Raw genomic sequence first — 16708 nt, forward strand, 5'->3', positions numbered from 1 at the left:
AAAGGGGCTTTCCTATGACTCTACCTTTACCTTGCAAGTGCTGCTGTCTCTGGCTCCTTCACTGGTAAGAAGCATCTCAGGCATAGGCACAAGGAGCTCAGGTAGTTGCAGGTATATCTGCAGCAGAAGGTCCTGGCAGCATTTCCCCACAGAGCTAAAGGAAAAAGGGAGAGGTCAGCCACTGGCTACTACATTAGTTCAACCAGCAAACATGCCAGACCCACCAGATTAGTAACAGCCTTCCTGCATGTGGCAAACAGATCATGTGAAAACACAGACATCACTAATCTCAAACAGTGCTTTTTAAGTCTTTGCTTCTTTTGAACAACTCAAATTATTCACCTTCTACATCCATCCACAGTCTATGGGGATCCATCACAAGGCCATTTGGAGTTAGAAAACAGCAGTTCCAACGGGCATAGGACAAGAAAGCTCTGCTTACATCTCCAGTGCAGAGTTCCAGCATATGGTACTCACAGTCATCCCCATCCCAATTGGAAAAGAAGTCAGAACTACAACTATTCAGACTAACCAACATATTCCCTATACCTCTGAAACCCCTGCAGATCCCTGACGTTGTCTCTACTGGGAGGCAGTAGAAAGCAACAGTTACTCAGAATCTTTCCTAATATCACCATAAGCAAGGTTGGAATTAGGTCAGTTCCTTTCACTGCCACAAAAACATCATCTTCCTGTTCTTTCTACAGTCCTAAAATAGCTGTTAGGAAACAATTTGGTCTCCATTCAGCTTTGAAAGCAAGTCAGAAGCAGGATGTATTACAAGCAGTGACTCAAGGGATGAGTAGACAAGAAATCCCACTTTAGGAACTAGTAATTAAAAATAACCATTGCCTTAAAGAACGAAAGGAAAAAATCCAAGCATGTCAAGAATTTCATTCTGAAGTCCTAAAAGTAAAAGAGCCCTTAAATTTCACTTATGAAGTCAGCTTCCTGATCTGAGTACCACTTAAAACCACTTGTTATTCCCCCAAACCTCAGGAAGGATAGTGTGCACTTTTCATACAGGCTCTGGAGCATGATATTCTTAATGAAGACATACTGGCAAGTCTTATCATTACCTGCCTGCCTGTGCCCAAGAACTACAATTCCAGCAGACAATGCTCCTTATATGCAGCCTCACCTGCTTCCCCACTGCTGGATGCAGCTGGTCAAATATTCTGTTACTTTTTTGACGTTCTCAAGGTCTCCGTGAGAACAACTGAGCAACAACGGCAGTCGGGACTGGATGAGTGTGCAGGAAGCCTCGTCAGTATTCTGGTATCTGGTCTCTGCTTCAGCCAGGATCAGCTCCACCATGCTGATCAGTTCTGATGCCTTCAGGTGGAGCACAAATTCCTCACGGCGCTTCTGTAATGCAAGAGAACACCCCAAATGATTCCACACCAAATCCCAAGATCCTTAGTTCCTTCTAGTCATACCTCCCCTGACTGGAATGGAACATCTTAAAACCAGACTTAAGAACAGCTCCATATCTAGAGCTCTGAAAGCATCACAGCCCCAAATAAAATCTCTTTACCCCTCCTCTACTTCTCATTTACTTCCATCTCAGCATGCGTGATGGGTCAGAAAGCGTAATTCAGTCACCAAAGCAAAGAAATTCTGTGGAGAAGACACACAACCTCCTTTTCTTTGTAAAATGGCAATTATCCTGTGCTGGGTTTTAGCTTGCTTGACACTCTAGCCTTGTGCCTTTACCAAATATTGTGGCAATTGCTGCAAGGGAAATGCCAAGTGGGCAAACTTTATGTGTTCCTATCAGTTTTTGGACTCTAAATTGTCACTGTAATATGTAACAGCAGAGCAGCTGAGTAACCAGCTGAGGTACAGACATCAAACTTGGCACACTGCACCTGAATCACTCCAGCCACCTCTTGGCCATGGAAAAATCAGGCACTGTGAAAACATTGCCTCTCACTCCATCCAGATAGGAATCTTGGAAGAAGTGAACCAATACCTGAGGAGTTCTCTGGTCCCTTCCCTGCCAGATCCGAGGAATGTGAATACAGGCCCACAAGAAATCCAAGGATGCAGTTGGGTCAAATCTGCCAGAAGACAAAAGAAGACAGATTTGCAATTAGAGTCAACACAACCCTCAGGCAGCACACAAACACATGGAAACATCACTAAACATGATGAGTGCTGTGAAGAAAGAAACATCTGCAAATGTAAAAATAGGATCTATTAAGTCCCAAGAAGGGGGTTGGTTCTGTTCCCAGATTATGACTAAATAGTTGTTGCAATAAGCACAGCACAGGGTACAGAGCAGAACAAATGGAATTCAGCAAGCATGAGGGCTACGTGGAGCCTTGCACCAAGGCCAGGAGTTGGTCATCAACACAGTTGGTACGATCAGACCAATGACCTTACTGTCCCTATCACAGCAGTTACCTTGAACTGAGAAATTCATGTAATTTTGAGCAAGAAATTAAGAGTAAAATAATAAACTGAAATACTACCAGTTTTAAAGTATTGCTGTTATTAGGTATTAGCATTTCCTGGTCCATAACTACATTATGCTACTACACTGGAACTTCAGTATTTGAAAGCTGTGTATAGAAGCTGAGAGCTAGGGCTGCTGCGGAGATCAAAACTGGGAGGCTGATGTCATGAAAGGCTTAGAGAAAGACTGGAAATGGATTTTAATACAACCAAAATATCCATCAGAGCCTGCCCAGGTACAGAGAGAGCCCTCAGTTTGCTATCCAAGCCATCCTGAAAACCCTGTGTTCATAAAGATTATCAACAAAGGCAATGCAAGATGGATTACCCACAATTAGCACTTCCTGTTTAGAACACAGCCAAATCTTTATGTGCTGCTTCCATCAAACAGTAGGTAACATTTATATCAAGGTACACAAATCAGCAGGACTGGAATCTGCATTCTTCTCACAAAGTCTATTTTTGGCTGACTTATATCTCCTGGCAGACACATCATGAACATGGCAGGTCTTGTTCTCTCAGACAGACAGTTGCCCAACTCAATCCCTTGGCTATGCCTGACAAACAAGACTCACCTTTGCTCCCTGTTCCTGCCAAGCAGAAGCCTGATGCACTGGTGCAGCGTGGTCCAGCTGGACTGGTGAGTCAGAAGAGCCAAGAGGTACGGGCGGAAGGAGGGCACCTGGGACCCTGCCTGGAAGCACCAAAAGAGGAAGAGATGTAATGAACAACCCCTGGTAGCAAGGTGGGTGTAGGAGATGCCATGTGTATGGCAGAAGGATGACAACCCACGAGGGCAGACAGCACAGACAGCAAGAGGATTTAGGGCAGTAATTTCTGACAGAACATAGCATCAGGTGTGAAATTCACTTTCAGCCTCAACTTTGGCATGGCACTTTGGGCAAGCTATTGATTGTCTGCAAAAATACCAACTGCTGGCTGGGTTGTTATGGGACATGTTGTGTCTGTAAAGCACTTTGCAGGCCTTAAAAGAACACAGCTGAGGAAATATAAGAGGAAACATAAGCCCTGCCCTGAGAAATGCAAGCCTTGCACAGAACTGTCCCCTTGTCAGTCTGTAGTGCTTTGGAAATCATACAGTAACCTGTGGCCAAACATAAAATTACCCCTTGCCCTGTTTCCAGGTGTAGGTCAGTACCCCAGAAAGTTGTTTCAGCATGGCAGTCCCTCTGCCCAACAACTCTTACTTTGTTCCAGGAGAACAGTAGCTTCTGCTGTAGATCAGGGCAGCTGCTGATGACCTCTGGGTCCAACATCTCCAGCCAGTCATTGAGAAGGCCAGAGGCAGGCCCTGGCCAAGCTGATTCAGCACTGTGGACAAAGCAAGGCCAGCGTCACTGGTGATATCATGCACCCAGACCTACCAGTGAATTCCCATCATTGCCTTGGCTCACCTGCAACTCTCCACCTCCTTCTTTACTGGTGTTTCTTCTTTGTCCTGGAGCAACAAGGAGCACACCACAGCAATTGGTTTCATGGAAGGACACCTGGCAGTGGTCTCAACAGTAGCTGAGAAGAGGACGGTCAGAAGCTCCTCCAGGTATGGAGAGTGGGTTTCAATCAGACCTTGAAGGACTAGCAGAGGGAGAAAGATGCCACTCATTAACTTCAGGATGTGATGAAAGGTATGGAACCTTGCAAGTACTATTCCTGATAGCCAGGCTCAGTGAGGAAGAGGAAAGCCATTTTTATCTGGGATAATAGGCTTCCATTTCTCTTTTTGTTAGTGGAAACCAACAGTTTTCTCAGAGACTTAATCCCAACCCCAGATCACAGTTTATAAACTCACACACAGTGGGGGAAAGGAGGTGATACAAGATAGGGCCAAGCTTATATCAGTTCACATTTCCTGGTCCAGGGAGAAGGCAGATTCCCACAGCCTGGACAGTAGGCACTGCCTTGCTGGGCTACAGTTCAAGCTGCTGCTGCAAAGGAGAGCAGAAGGATATCCATACCTTTGCTGATGAGCTCTGGCTCCACATTACACTTCTCTCCTGATTTCAGGGTTGCAATGATGGCACAGACCGTGGAGCTGATCAAGTCAGGGTCACGACGGAAAGAAAGAGCTTCTGCGAGGTGCAAGAAGCCACCTCGAACTGTAACAAAATCACAGCACTGGCATCACAGGGACAAGCCAGCCCCCACATCAGATTTCCCTCCTACAGATTCCCCACGTGGCTCCAGGGCACAACTACTCAAACATACAAATATACATTCTACTGCCATTTATGGTCACCACAACCCTTGACAGCTCCCCTGCATGTTACAGGGACATGCAACTAAGAAAAAGCTCTGGAACTACAAGCCCAAGCTCTTGGTTAGACTCCTGCTCCCAAGGGATGGCAGATGATAAAAAGCTCTACAAGTCATGAAGTGACTCTGTTCCAGAGGCATTCCTGCATGCTCATCTACCAAAACTACAGCTCACACAGAATTCCTGGCCTGAGAAATTATAAGTTTTCCCTGAGAGATCTGCTGTGCTTGGTGGGATGCTACCAGGTGTGTACTGCAAGTCCCCAGGGTTAAGGCACTTGTTCACAGCCTCAAAAAGCTTCTGCAGCACAGTGTGCTACTTTTGTAACTCCTTATGACACCTGTCTAAAAGGCTGCTCATGACACTTCCTGCTTCAAGTGCAGTTTTGTCTCTTTCTTGTCCCACTTAGTCCCCTCTGAGTCCCATAAGCTGCCCAGTGCCAGTACCATCACTGATCCTGTGCCTTGAGGAGTATTGCACAGCAAAGGCCTTCAGCTGAGCTCGCAGAGGACCGTCTTCCACCGCGGGGTTCTCCAGCCACTGCAGCATCTGCATGAGCACTTTGAAGAAGAGCGAGGAGAAGGCAGTGTCCTGTGGCATGGAGCGCTGGGAAGAAATTCTTTACAGTGAGGGTGGTGAGGCACTGGCAGAGATTGCCCAGAAGTTCTGGACTCCCCATCCCTGGAAGTGTTCAAGGCCAGGTTGGATGGGCTTGGAGCAACCTGGTCTAGTGAAGGTTGCCCCTGCCCATGGCAAGGAAATTGGAGCTAGGTGATCTTTAAGGTCCCTTCCAACCCAAACCATTTTATGACTCTGTGAATTAGACTTCAGCTCTCAAACTGTCTGCAAATGCCTTGGCTTGCAAGAAATGTCCAATGCTACAGAACAGCACAGACTAGAGATCCCAAAACCAACAGAGACCTACAGCTGTAAGTCCAAAAAAAGGTTACCAGGCTAGGTAAGGTACATTAACTCTGCAGGTAATCTCAGCAGTGCTAGGCTAATGTGGCCAGCCTGCATCCAGATACCCATGGCCAGGCAACCTGAGCTGAGCATTACTAAGTGTGCACACAGCAGAGCAAATGCACTGCAGATTTCCCATTTCTCCCCCACCCCTCTTTATGAAAAACTCCCAAAGCCACTCACGTGGTACTGGTAGAGCTGGCGCATGAGCGGGCAGGAGATGAAGTGGTGGCGATGCATGGCCATGACCAGGGCGCCACTGTGTGTGGAGTTGAGCAGCGCAGCCAAGGCCTGCAGCACCCGTGCAGTGATCCCACTGTCTGTGATCCCACTGTCTGTGATCCCGCTGTCCTTGATCCCGCTGTCCGTGGTCCCGCTCCCTGTGGTCCCGCTGGCCACAGCCCCTTGGCGGATGTGAGCCAGCTCCTGCCCCAGCGCCTGCTGCAGTGCCAGGGCCAGCGGCCGCAGGCTGGAGTTCTGCCACCGCGGGTCTGGGGTCAGTGGGAAAAGCTGGGGGATACAACAGGGAGTACATTTATGACAGACAGTGAAAGGATTGTTGTACCAGGAACACCCTGAGGCAGAGGAGCGATTTACCTTGTACAGTTATGCTGACTGTAGGCTAACGGGAACCTTCTGATACAGCTTTTTCGATATTCTAGTGCCTGGCACATGAACATAAGCAGCATTTCTGCAGCCCCAACATGACTATCAACACTGACACTGCAGGGGAATCCTACTACCCAAACACCAACAACCAACTTGGCCAATTAATTCCCTGTAGGCTCCTTCTGCAGTCAGTGGAGGGAGGGAAGCTCTGTAAGCAGAAGCCAGAGCACAAATGCTGTTTGCACACAGCTTTGCTGCCAGGGCCCAGTGAGCATTTCACAAATCCTGCATCCACTGCTGAGAGGAAAGGCACTGTGCACAGAACAAACAAGGTGCAGAGACAGCAACATGCTAGTAGGTACTGACAGTACTAGGCATGATCAAAAGCCACATCACGTTCCAACTACAAGAAAAAATTCCTGCCAATATCAGCTCCACCAGGCTGTAATGGCACAGCCTCATTGCATCAGGGCTTTCATATTCTTTGCCTGCAAACACTGCAGGATAAGGAGTCACAAGATGCAGGTATAAGAGAAATGGATTTTGTAAAGCTGCTGCAGGGAAGCAGCTACTCAGCTGGTGGTTGTAACAGTACCTGCAGAAAGATGCCTGCCAGATCATCTTCTGGGCCCAGAACACGGACCTGGCTCAAGGCCCGGATCCGACTCTGACTCTGAGAGTTTTCAGGACTAGATTTTGACCTTGCAGTCTCAGCGCTGTCTGCAAGAGGAATAAAAGGAAACAAAGGGAAATGCTGTTATGGTATATAGCACCTGGAGCCACACCACCAGTCACCTTCAGCTTTACAGTCTCTAACTACTGAGAAATTCAGCAGCTTTTCTCTTAATTCCAAGCAAGACCTACTTTTCCATATGACTCAGAAAAACTCACTGCAATAAACTCCAAAAATACTGGAATTTCTCTCTTTGCCAGAAGCAAAAAGCTCTAGCAAGGACTGATGTCTAACTGTAGCTTGCTGGTTTATTGCAACATGACTGCTTTTTAACATGAGTCTCTGCCTGTTCCTCTCAACAGCAACAAAGGAGGGAAGTTCAGAAGATGACTTTGATATTTAAGCTATCCCAGGCAGTACCTCGGCGGGCTGGTAAGGAGGCAGTAAGCAGGGAGTGGAAAGTTTGGCCTCCTGTTGCTCCTCTCTCATGTTGAACCTCCACAAGATGAGCCATGTAGTCTGAAAGAAGGAGGAAATAAGAGCACATCATCATCTTGCACTCTTCAGTAAAGCAGGACAAAATTGCCTGTTTGTACAGCTCCCACAGACAAGAGAATCTGCTGTTCCCACAGACTTTGTAAATATGACGCCTTGAAAACTTTGTTTCTTTCTGTACAAACTACATTCCAAAGTACTTTTGGACCCTGTACATTCCAATACAAAAAAAAATCATCCTCTATTTTGTGAAATACAGCCAAGGGCCACCCTGGTGTCTACAGTGACAACAAGTTGCCAAAGCAGCCTGTGCACAAAGTTTGCTGAACTAGCTTTTTTTGGATTTTTTCAATGAAGTCACAGGGGATACTCTTGGAAACTGTTCAAGAAAAAGTAAAATTCCTAGTCAGCCTCATCTGTAGCTTACTCTTGTCCATGATGTTCTGCTCCAGTGTCTGTGGGTCATGAGATACTGCCTGATCCAGGTACTGAAGAAGTTTGCTCATGCTGGAAACTGGGATTCCAAAGGACTGAACAAAGAGAAGCAGCTGCTGTGGCTCCAGGTCCTGCAGGGCTGAAAAAGAAAAACACTGAGTCGTCACACTTCTGAACTGTCTATGGAGGGTCATCTTTATTACCTGATCTTTATGTTTTTGTCTGGACCAACAGTGACACATTAATGACAGGCTGCAGAGAGCCTAAAGCCAGAAGTCTGACAGCTGCCTACTATATTTCCTTTCCTCTGCAAATCATTGTCGCCTTATTGCATCTTCCAGTTAATTCACTCACTGGCTAATCTGATCTTCTGTTTAATTTTATTAGAACCTCAGTAATGCAATCATTCGTATTAAAAAATAACTTCCACCCTATCTCTTGATGGCTGCAGGCAGGAATTATTGAATAATTCAATCACTGGCTATAGACAGCTGTCATTTAATTAGTAAAATGGGGTGAAAGCTCTGAATACCAAGAAGAAAGACAGCACTGACGAGTGATATGAGGACCAGAGTAACCAGAGGTTTAGCTTACATCCTTAAAGCACAGCTTTCCACAGCTGTTGTCTGGTGATTGCATAGCTTAGCTCCATCTGAATTGCTGTAAAAAAGATGAGACCTCAATTAAGAGTCTCTCATTCCTTTAAAATACACAGGAAGGGGAATATCCATTCAGACTCACTCTCCTACTTTAAAAGTAACAGTGATAGATGGCTCCACCCAAAGGCATCCAAGAAGGATGGCTGGGCACGTTTGAGCAGGGAAACATCTCCCTTTCCTTTCAGCATGGTTTGAAACACCAACAAACATGCCACAGGCTCACCTGCATCAACGAGACGTGGCACCTCGGAGCGGATCATCCGCAGCTTCAGCCAGTCAGGGAGCAGCAGAGCCTCCTCAGAGGTGTCAACCAGAAAAGCAGTAGGAAGGGGCTTTTTCTCCGGGAACCATATATCCAGTAAGGTGTAAAAATCACCATCCCCTGCTTAAAAATGGATAAAAAATTATTTCCCATGTTCACAAGCACCTAGAAAGCCCTGCCCTTCTCTATCAATACACCAGAACACACCACTGTTTTAGTATTTCTTGCTGTCTGCAGAAGGCAAAAAAAAAAAAAAAAAAAAAAATCAGCCTGCAAATCCTTCACTCTCTGCAGCAATATTCTGATAAATCTTACAGCTGCAAGGGTCAAGCCTGTGAGTAGAAGGATTAACACTAGCCTGACCTGTTAGGAGACAACAGATAGAGAAAAGCATACTTCACCAACCTTGAGGTGGCCCCAATGTCAGGAGAATAACCATGGCATGGACCACAAGGATGTGCATGGTGGCTGTTTCCCCACTAGTCCAACGAAGGAACACCTGATCCTGGGACTCTGACTGGAAAAAGGCAGGAAAAGACAGCATGAGCAAAGGTGGGGAGAGAAAGAACATGAGAATGGACAAATTTAGTCAGACCATAGTTCCTAATATCTCCAACAGTGGCAACAAAAGATACTTGGGGAAAAGTTAAAAAGGCTTTTTACAAACACATAGGCTTGGCTCGGATATACTATGTCATGATCTGGTTATTTTCAGACCAGCAAATTCTTGAGCTGGACTTGGTTTATTCCAGTTGAGTAACCCATAAAGGGTTTCTGTTTTGTTAACCTGCCCAGTCTCTGTGACCTGCTGGGGGAAGGCAGGAGGCACTCACCCAGCTGTACACCTCCTCGCCCTCCTTGCTCTGCCGCATGCGCTTGATGTAGCGGGAGAAGATGGAGAGCAGAGCCACGAGCACTGCATCTGACTCAGCACTGTAGGAGAGCTTGGAGAACAGGTGGGACATGATGGTGGAGCGCTCCACGATCAGGCGGGCAACATCCTGCAGAGAAAAACCATCCAGGAGGTCTTTACTGCAAAACACAGCCAGGACCCCCTGTTTCACTGCATCATGTTCTCCAGTTCCCATCATCAGCCCAGCACACACCACTCTGGAGATCAGCTTGTGGACTCAAGAGTAGAACTGACACAGGAGGGAAGAAGCCAGTGCTTTGCATGCATCTCACAGTGCTCCAGTGGAGCACAGTTGTGTTCTGATGCACCCTATTACAAAGTAAGCATTTACATAGCATTTCTCTGAAGAAAATGATCTACTGATGTTTATCATTCAACCTCCTCCATGTATCTACACAGAGGCACTATCAGCACATGAATCTTAAAAGCAACAAAAAAAGCATCCAGGGAGAAAAAAATTTTAAAAAATCATTATAAAAAAAGTCACCAAAAGCTTTTCTAAAAAGAAAAAAAAACCTCACACAAATAAACCAGGAAATCTAGTTTTGGTTATAGGGGAGTACATATCCCACCTCTAAATTTTATGACCTCCCATTCTCTCCCCAAACACATATGATTGCAGGTTTAGCACTTGCTTACTTATGAAACACTGCCAGGTGGTGGGATTTCCATCAAACCACTATCCACTCTTGCATTCCCCATTCCAGCTCATGGGCCGCTGCACTGGAAGTTATTGCTCTGACTACCATTTCATTATATAAAACAAAGACACAGGTTTGCCTTTCAACCCATGCACAGAGACACAAACATGCAGTTTTCAGAGCAACACACTCCCCAGCACTCGTCCTGGTGGTACAGCAAGTTCCATGCCTACCACTGTCCCCCACACAATCCCTCCTCTCACCAGAGCAAGGTCGTTGTGCTGCCCCTGCTCCTCCACTGGGGCATGCTGGGAGAGGTACACCAGGTAAGCACTGATGGTCTGGGGATCTGTCTCCATGTGGATGGCCTAGAATTAGAATTCCTCTCATTAAAAATCACAATTTAATGAAAACAAGCACCAACATAAGCAAAATTATTCTGCAAGCACATAAACATGTCAATATCACAGCCATATCCAGTTTCTTTAGATCTGTTTCAGCACTAGTAGAAAAAGAACAAGGTTGACACTCCTCCCTTCAGGTGCTTTCACCCACCTGCTGCAAGGCCAGAGCTGTTGTGGCTCTCACACTGTCAAACAGTGGCAGCCTCGGGAGGTCTCTCAGCAGCCACTGATATCCCTGCAGCAGCTCAGAATCACCAGAGTCTTCTTCCATGGGGTGATCCTTCTCCTCCCCATCACGCATTCCTCCTTCCGACAGCACTAAGGACAGGCCCTGCACAAGTCACGCAGATCCAGCTGCTGCATATGAAGCCACAGCTGGACTTCTAGTTTCATACTAGTGAATGTAACAGAAACATGCTTCAAACACCACAGAGTGATCCAAATTCAGCACACAACAGGTTTCATCTCTTATAATGTGTTTTCTTGACAGATACCCTGCTGGAAGTTTCAGTCTGAGCAGGATCTTTCTGAGCTCCCTGAAAGTCTCTTTGCCTTGTATATGCTCCAGAGCACCAGGCTCTCACTCACACTCCTCACACACAGCAGCCTCTGCCAATCACTCCACATAGCATGCAAGTTCCTGAGTCTACACCTGAACTTCACAGGGAACATAGTAAAATCCAGCTCTGTCTTAAGTACAACTTAGCTGTTGAACAATAACCTCTGAGCAGCAGGGAGCAGAAGTGTATTTGATGGGGTTTGGAGATTGAGACAAGTCACTGAAGGAGAATGACATGAAACAATTCACTGTGCTGGCTCTGCACTCAAGATAACCTAGGGCTCTGCCCTGGGCTTCAGACAGACCCTAGTCAAGATGATTTTCATTCTGCTCACCTTCATGGCCAGGACCCGGGAAGCCACCTGGGAGGAACTCAGGCGCCGCAGGAAGTAGTCAAGCACCTCACAGGTTGTCTGTTCATCTGCTTTGGGTCCCAACAGCAAGTCTTGCAAGCGTCCAAGCAACTGCCTTTGTTTCTGCTGTCTCTGTGGAGTGACAAGTTGGTTTGTCCAGTGAAATCAAATCTGGGATGCACAGAAAGTAGGTAACAGAAGAGATCCCCAAAAGACTGCTCACCTGGCGTTTCTTGGCACGCTGGTCCTTACTCTCACCCTCCTCTTCTTCCTCACCTGAGGTTGATTCATCAGCAGCATCATGAAGCAAGAACTCACAAAGACACTGCACGGGCAGGACGTCCAAGGAGCCCTCACTGGACTGAACCAGATCTGCCAGCCATGGCATTGACTGTGATGACGCCTGGGAAGCATGAGAGTAACAAGATCAGAACATAGATGCAGCACACTGATCTTTCAATTCCTGAGCAGCAAACCTCCTTCCCCTGAATCTCACTTAGCTTCCTTTTGCCCCACTCTGCTCAAGTCTCAGAGGCGAGGGATCCAGTCCCACCACAGCCCACCTGTCTTTGAATGATGTTGAGAAGAAAGTCAGGATGGCGACTGCGACACAGAAGGTGGCCCAAGCGAAGAGACTGGTTCAGGCTTTTCACCTGCTCCAGGACATGTGGTGGAGGTCTGCGAGGGGGGCCCCTGTCACAAAAACAGCAAGTTACCCACAGGCTGACAGACTTTCACTCTGATGTGATGAGGATCAGTCAGTTCTGTAGTGCCTGAGGGGTTTATAGAAAGGCAGCAGGAAGCTTGGAACCAGATGATCCTCCAGCCAAAATCAGCCTGTGATTCTGTGATCCCATGGGCTACCACACCACAGGGTTCTTCTTCCCCACATCAACCACCCTGTGGGGAAGCAGGGTTTCCTTTCTAGTGTTGTTAATGAGGAGTTCATGATGGTACCAGAATGCAAAAGGCTACTTACTGAGGGTCCAGACTTGTCAGCTGGGACAGCAAGAGGCTGCTGCTTTCTGTAATTGTTTGTTTTGTGGATGCAGCTGCCAGATGACCCTCAAATGCAAGAATCTCCTGTTTTTCTCTCTGGGAGATTTGAAGTTCACGATTAATCATCTCTGTGCGTGTCTCCTCATCCGTCAAGGTACATTGAGGATAGGAATAATTACTGAGAAGATAAGTTTAAAGAAAGGAAATAGTTATTGTATTCTATTCAAAATTTATGAACCACAGTCAGAAAGATCACAGGACTTTGGCTCTGATAGACAATGTAGAAAAAACCAAGAAGTTTCTCAGTGGAGCCAGGAGACTGAGACCTTCTCAGCAAGGCTCAGCAATCATCCCCTTCCCCCTTTTTCTCAGCTTTATTCCCTTGCTTATAATATATTTTGCCGAGAGAAGGCACTTTTCCCACTCCAGCTGCAGTGTTGATGCCAGTTTATTTTACACAAGTCCTGCTGGAAAGGAAAGAGTCACATGGCACAAACTTAATTCAGAAATGTGTGATATACATAGGGATTTAACCATACTAACTTGGTCATGACCATTTCCATGAGCATCTTTAGAGAGGGGTACTCCTCCCATGCAGCCAGACCTGCAGCAAGGAAGAAAAGAACAATAAGGAATACAGGAAAAGAATAGAGCCTTTATATATACTCTAACACATTCTAAAGTGGGGAGACACAAACTCACTTGAGAACAGCTCTTAAAGAGCACAAACAAGGCAATTCCAGCCACACACTGGTCCAAATCCCACCTCCATGCATTTTTCCCCCACAAGAGATACAGAGTTATTTAACTGCAGGTACCTCACCAACACAGCACAGGCCTTGCACACAAGCAACCAGACTTCTACAGAGAGCACCTTGGCCAATTTTTGCAGCAGAACTGGTATCCTGAGAAATGTCCACACTCACCAATATTTTCAGGATTGAATGCAGCCACTACAAGCAGGAGAGGCCAGGCTTTCCAGTAGAGAGTAGAAATAGCTAGATTTGGAGGCTGGTACCTGCAAAAGCCATCAATAGAGGTAAGTGGTCAAGTTTGGTTCCTTAAGCCCATCTCAAGTTTGCTTTTCTCCTTAAACATGCACTGTTTAGATTCAGTCATGCCAGTTCAGTGCTCTTCCCAACAAACAGACACAGACACACACAAAAAAATCCTTTCAGGGGGACAGCAAGACTGAGCTGAAGATTTCTAGGGCAGAAAGGTCAGTGCTTGCAGACTGAAGTACATTCCATGACTCAGGTGTTGATTGCTCTAGAGAAATACCCACCTGAACATGACCCTGAAAAGACTTCCTTGTTACTACAAATTTTAGTAGAAAAAAGGATGTTAAAATCTGTGAGCTGTGAATGTTAGTCACAAGGTGAAAGTGAGCTGGATCACAGCAAGATTATCTATGTGATAAGTCTTACCCTGGAGGTAGCTGGATATTCTCTGGATGGTGATAAGTGCACAGATTTAAGACTGCATCGATCAGCTGGATTCTTTCTACCCTCAGGACCTCAACATCTGGAGAAGAAAGGACTGAACATGTTATTGACCTCTCTACCTCCTTCAAGAAAAGAATCACAGCATAAAAAACCAAAAATCTCTTCAAGCAACTATGTTATTGTGGGCTTGGTGTCATGATATTACAGAAACAAAAAAAAATCAACATTTAGAGAGCAACAACAATTAAAAAAATCCTATAAGTCAATATATAAGGATATGGAACTTTTCAGCAGTAATGTGGTTTAAATTCTTAAGGGTACTTTCTTTCCCAAATGCATCCAATATGATACTTGTAACTTTTTCAGAACTTGGATACACTCCTTCAGGTAAGCAACAAATCTGCTCAGAACTTCAGGGGCTCAGAGGAACTAAAAATGCATTTCAAATTTTTTGCAAGTTTGCAGACTCACTCTAATTCAAAATCTTCCAGTGTATGAAATGGTGCAGGATTTAAAATGCTATATTGGAGGCTGGGCACATTTTGACAGGATACTGAACAGCAAAGTCTAGATCCTTCCACAAACACTGAGCAGTTCAAGATGACTCTTTGCCGTTACCCAGTCAGCACTACGAGCATGTAAGATGCTTTAGAATCAAACTATGACAACACCCTCAATTCTGCCACAAACACAAACAGCTCAGCTGAATGGATGTATTTCCCAGCAATGCAGGAATTTAGACAAATGCTAAATGAATTCATAAAAGGGGTAAGAGTAAAGATTGCTTTTGTAACTACTAATCTGTAAGTGTCCCAGTAATGGACTTGGGAAGAGCACACAATTGGTTAATTAATTTAACTTCCAATCCTTCCATTTTTGCATAGCCTATACATTTCATTTTACAGTATGTACAAAGGACTAAATTGAATTTAAAAACGCTGACTCAAAACTCTGAGTGGTTGTTCACAGCCCTTCATTCTCCACACAGCCAATAATTTCCCAAACACTCCATGATACAAAATTAGTAACAGAGAGAAACAGTAAGAGAAAATAAGAAGCTTCTCTAGTGAGAAAGCAACAGCAATACATGTCTGGCTTTGAGCCAAATGCTTAGCCATCACGACTAAAATATGCTTTAAGTGATGCAAAGGCTCTTTGGTAGGTGGTAGGAGCTGTCTCAGCCCTGGGTGGCAATAGGAGGACGTGGAGACAGAAGCAAGCACTTGCTGGTGGGAGCTCTGTGCAGCCTCACCATCTGCTTGCACAGCTGCAGCCCTCTTCACCAAGTGGTCGGCGAGCTCCATGGCATCGGCGGGGCCCAGGGGCAGGTCCCGCGACAATCCGATCACAAGGATGCGCATCAGGGTGTCCTCCAGGATGGGCACCTCGGAGCACAGGCGAAGGAAGAAGCTGCAGGAGACACAAGACATCAATCACACTTCTTTGGAGAGCAGTGTGAGGGCTCCTGGAACCCTCCACAGACCCTACAACTCATCTGAGCAGAAGATACACCACAGCTTTTTACACCACCATCCCTCATCTCCAGCTTCAAATGCAACTATTTGAAACAAATTATTATCTGAGTATCACTTGCATTGCCTTGTACCTCTAAGCTTCAGCCTCTTTGAGTCTGAGCTCCCTAAGTTACCCCAGTTACCCACGCACAGCCGGGCTGCCCTCCATACAACTCCAGCATCAAGATACAGAACAGCTTGGCACAGGGAACAGCAATGAAGGAGGAAGAGGAACAGATGGAGAGTGGAACAACACCCCCCAATTTTATGGCAGTGTAACAGATGAAGAAAATCTGAGCACAGTTCCAAGCCTTCCCAACACAGAGCTATATAAGGATCACCAGAAAACCCATTCCTCTGCCTCCAGCTAGAGCAGCTCCCCTCCTGCACCTCCCGTGGGAGGGGCACACACTCACTTGCGGTCACTCTCAGGGGGCCAGTTGTCCCATTTGTAGTAGGTTTCTGGCTGTTCTGTGAAGAGCACCTTGTGGAGGCTGTAGAGATAAAGAGGACAGTAACCACCATCTGTGAGGCTTAAGAACCCATACAAAAGTCCAGTCTCCCCCAAATCCTGCTACATCTTCCCATCCTACACATGAAGGAGCCCACTCAGAAAACAACATGATTCAGAACAGAGAGGACTATACAATATGGGTTGTGGGCTTTTATACTTTCAGTAATTTATCTTGCTTACTATTAATTCTAGCTTGAACTGCCTCAGTAATGCCTTGTGTCAAGACCCAGGATACCATCTGTACTCCAGAAGACAGAACTATCTGTGGAGCCCTCAGTCATAAAGCCCTAAAAAGGATCTCAAAAAACAACAAGGAGTCCACAGGGAATCTGTTTGGTCAAATAGCTAAAAATCTCCTACTGAGTGGACCCAAATAATATAATTCAGAAATTTTTTCCATTATCATATGTTTCTGGTATGAGAATGCACCTGAAGGAATTTCAGAGAGGGAGACAGTCCCAGCCTAAGCCCTGCTAAAACTGTTTCTGCTCCCTATCTGAAAATGGGAGGGAAATCTAACCAAACCCCGGTGTAT

At 46.0% G+C, this 16708-nt stretch overlaps 1 protein-coding gene across 3 annotated transcripts in view; it reads right to left on the reverse strand.

The window, feature by feature from the left end:
• Window positions 1–16708, reverse strand: part of INTS1 (integrator complex subunit 1) — a 28047-nt gene that overhangs the window by 5624 nt on the left and 5715 nt on the right. For 2 of the 3 annotated variants that reach the window (XM_088064010.1, XM_088064009.1), the window contains exons 13-38: window positions 16076–16153; window positions 15398–15555; window positions 14128–14224; window positions 13627–13718; window positions 13244–13304; window positions 12681–12878; window positions 12265–12394; window positions 11925–12104; window positions 11684–11833; window positions 10941–11120; window positions 10649–10753; window positions 9665–9832; window positions 9237–9348; window positions 8793–8954; window positions 7903–8049; window positions 7401–7499; window positions 6903–7027; window positions 5882–6208; window positions 5182–5341; window positions 4437–4577; window positions 3876–4056; window positions 3669–3792; window positions 3036–3154; window positions 1976–2063; window positions 1142–1368; window positions 31–154 (exon numbers count right to left, since the gene is read on the reverse strand). In XM_088064010.1, coding sequence (XP_087920136.1) covers window positions 31–154; window positions 1142–1368; window positions 1976–2063; window positions 3036–3154; window positions 3669–3792; window positions 3876–4056; window positions 4437–4577; window positions 5182–5341; window positions 5882–6208; window positions 6903–7027; window positions 7401–7499; window positions 7903–8049; window positions 8793–8954; window positions 9237–9348; window positions 9665–9832; window positions 10649–10753; window positions 10941–11120; window positions 11684–11833; window positions 11925–12104; window positions 12265–12394; window positions 12681–12878; window positions 13244–13304; window positions 13627–13718; window positions 14128–14224; window positions 15398–15555; window positions 16076–16153 — 3733 coding nt within the window. The remainder of the gene's footprint in view (window positions 1–30; window positions 155–1141; window positions 1369–1975; window positions 2064–3035; window positions 3155–3668; window positions 3793–3875; window positions 4057–4436; window positions 4578–5181; window positions 5342–5881; window positions 6209–6902; window positions 7028–7400; window positions 7500–7902; window positions 8050–8792; window positions 8955–9236; window positions 9349–9664; window positions 9833–10648; window positions 10754–10940; window positions 11121–11683; window positions 11834–11924; window positions 12105–12264; window positions 12395–12680; window positions 12879–13243; window positions 13305–13626; window positions 13719–14127; window positions 14225–15397; window positions 15556–16075; window positions 16154–16708) is intronic. The other variant, XM_014252412.2, reaches the window with a different exon arrangement.

Source organism: Pseudopodoces humilis, chromosome 18 (assembly GCF_049639895.1).
Source record: "Pseudopodoces humilis isolate 2021_Gansu_Grassland_sample_001 chromosome 18, ASM4963989v1, whole genome shotgun sequence".
In the NCBI taxonomy this organism is placed as follows: domain Eukaryota; kingdom Metazoa; phylum Chordata; class Aves; order Passeriformes; family Paridae; genus Pseudopodoces; species Pseudopodoces humilis.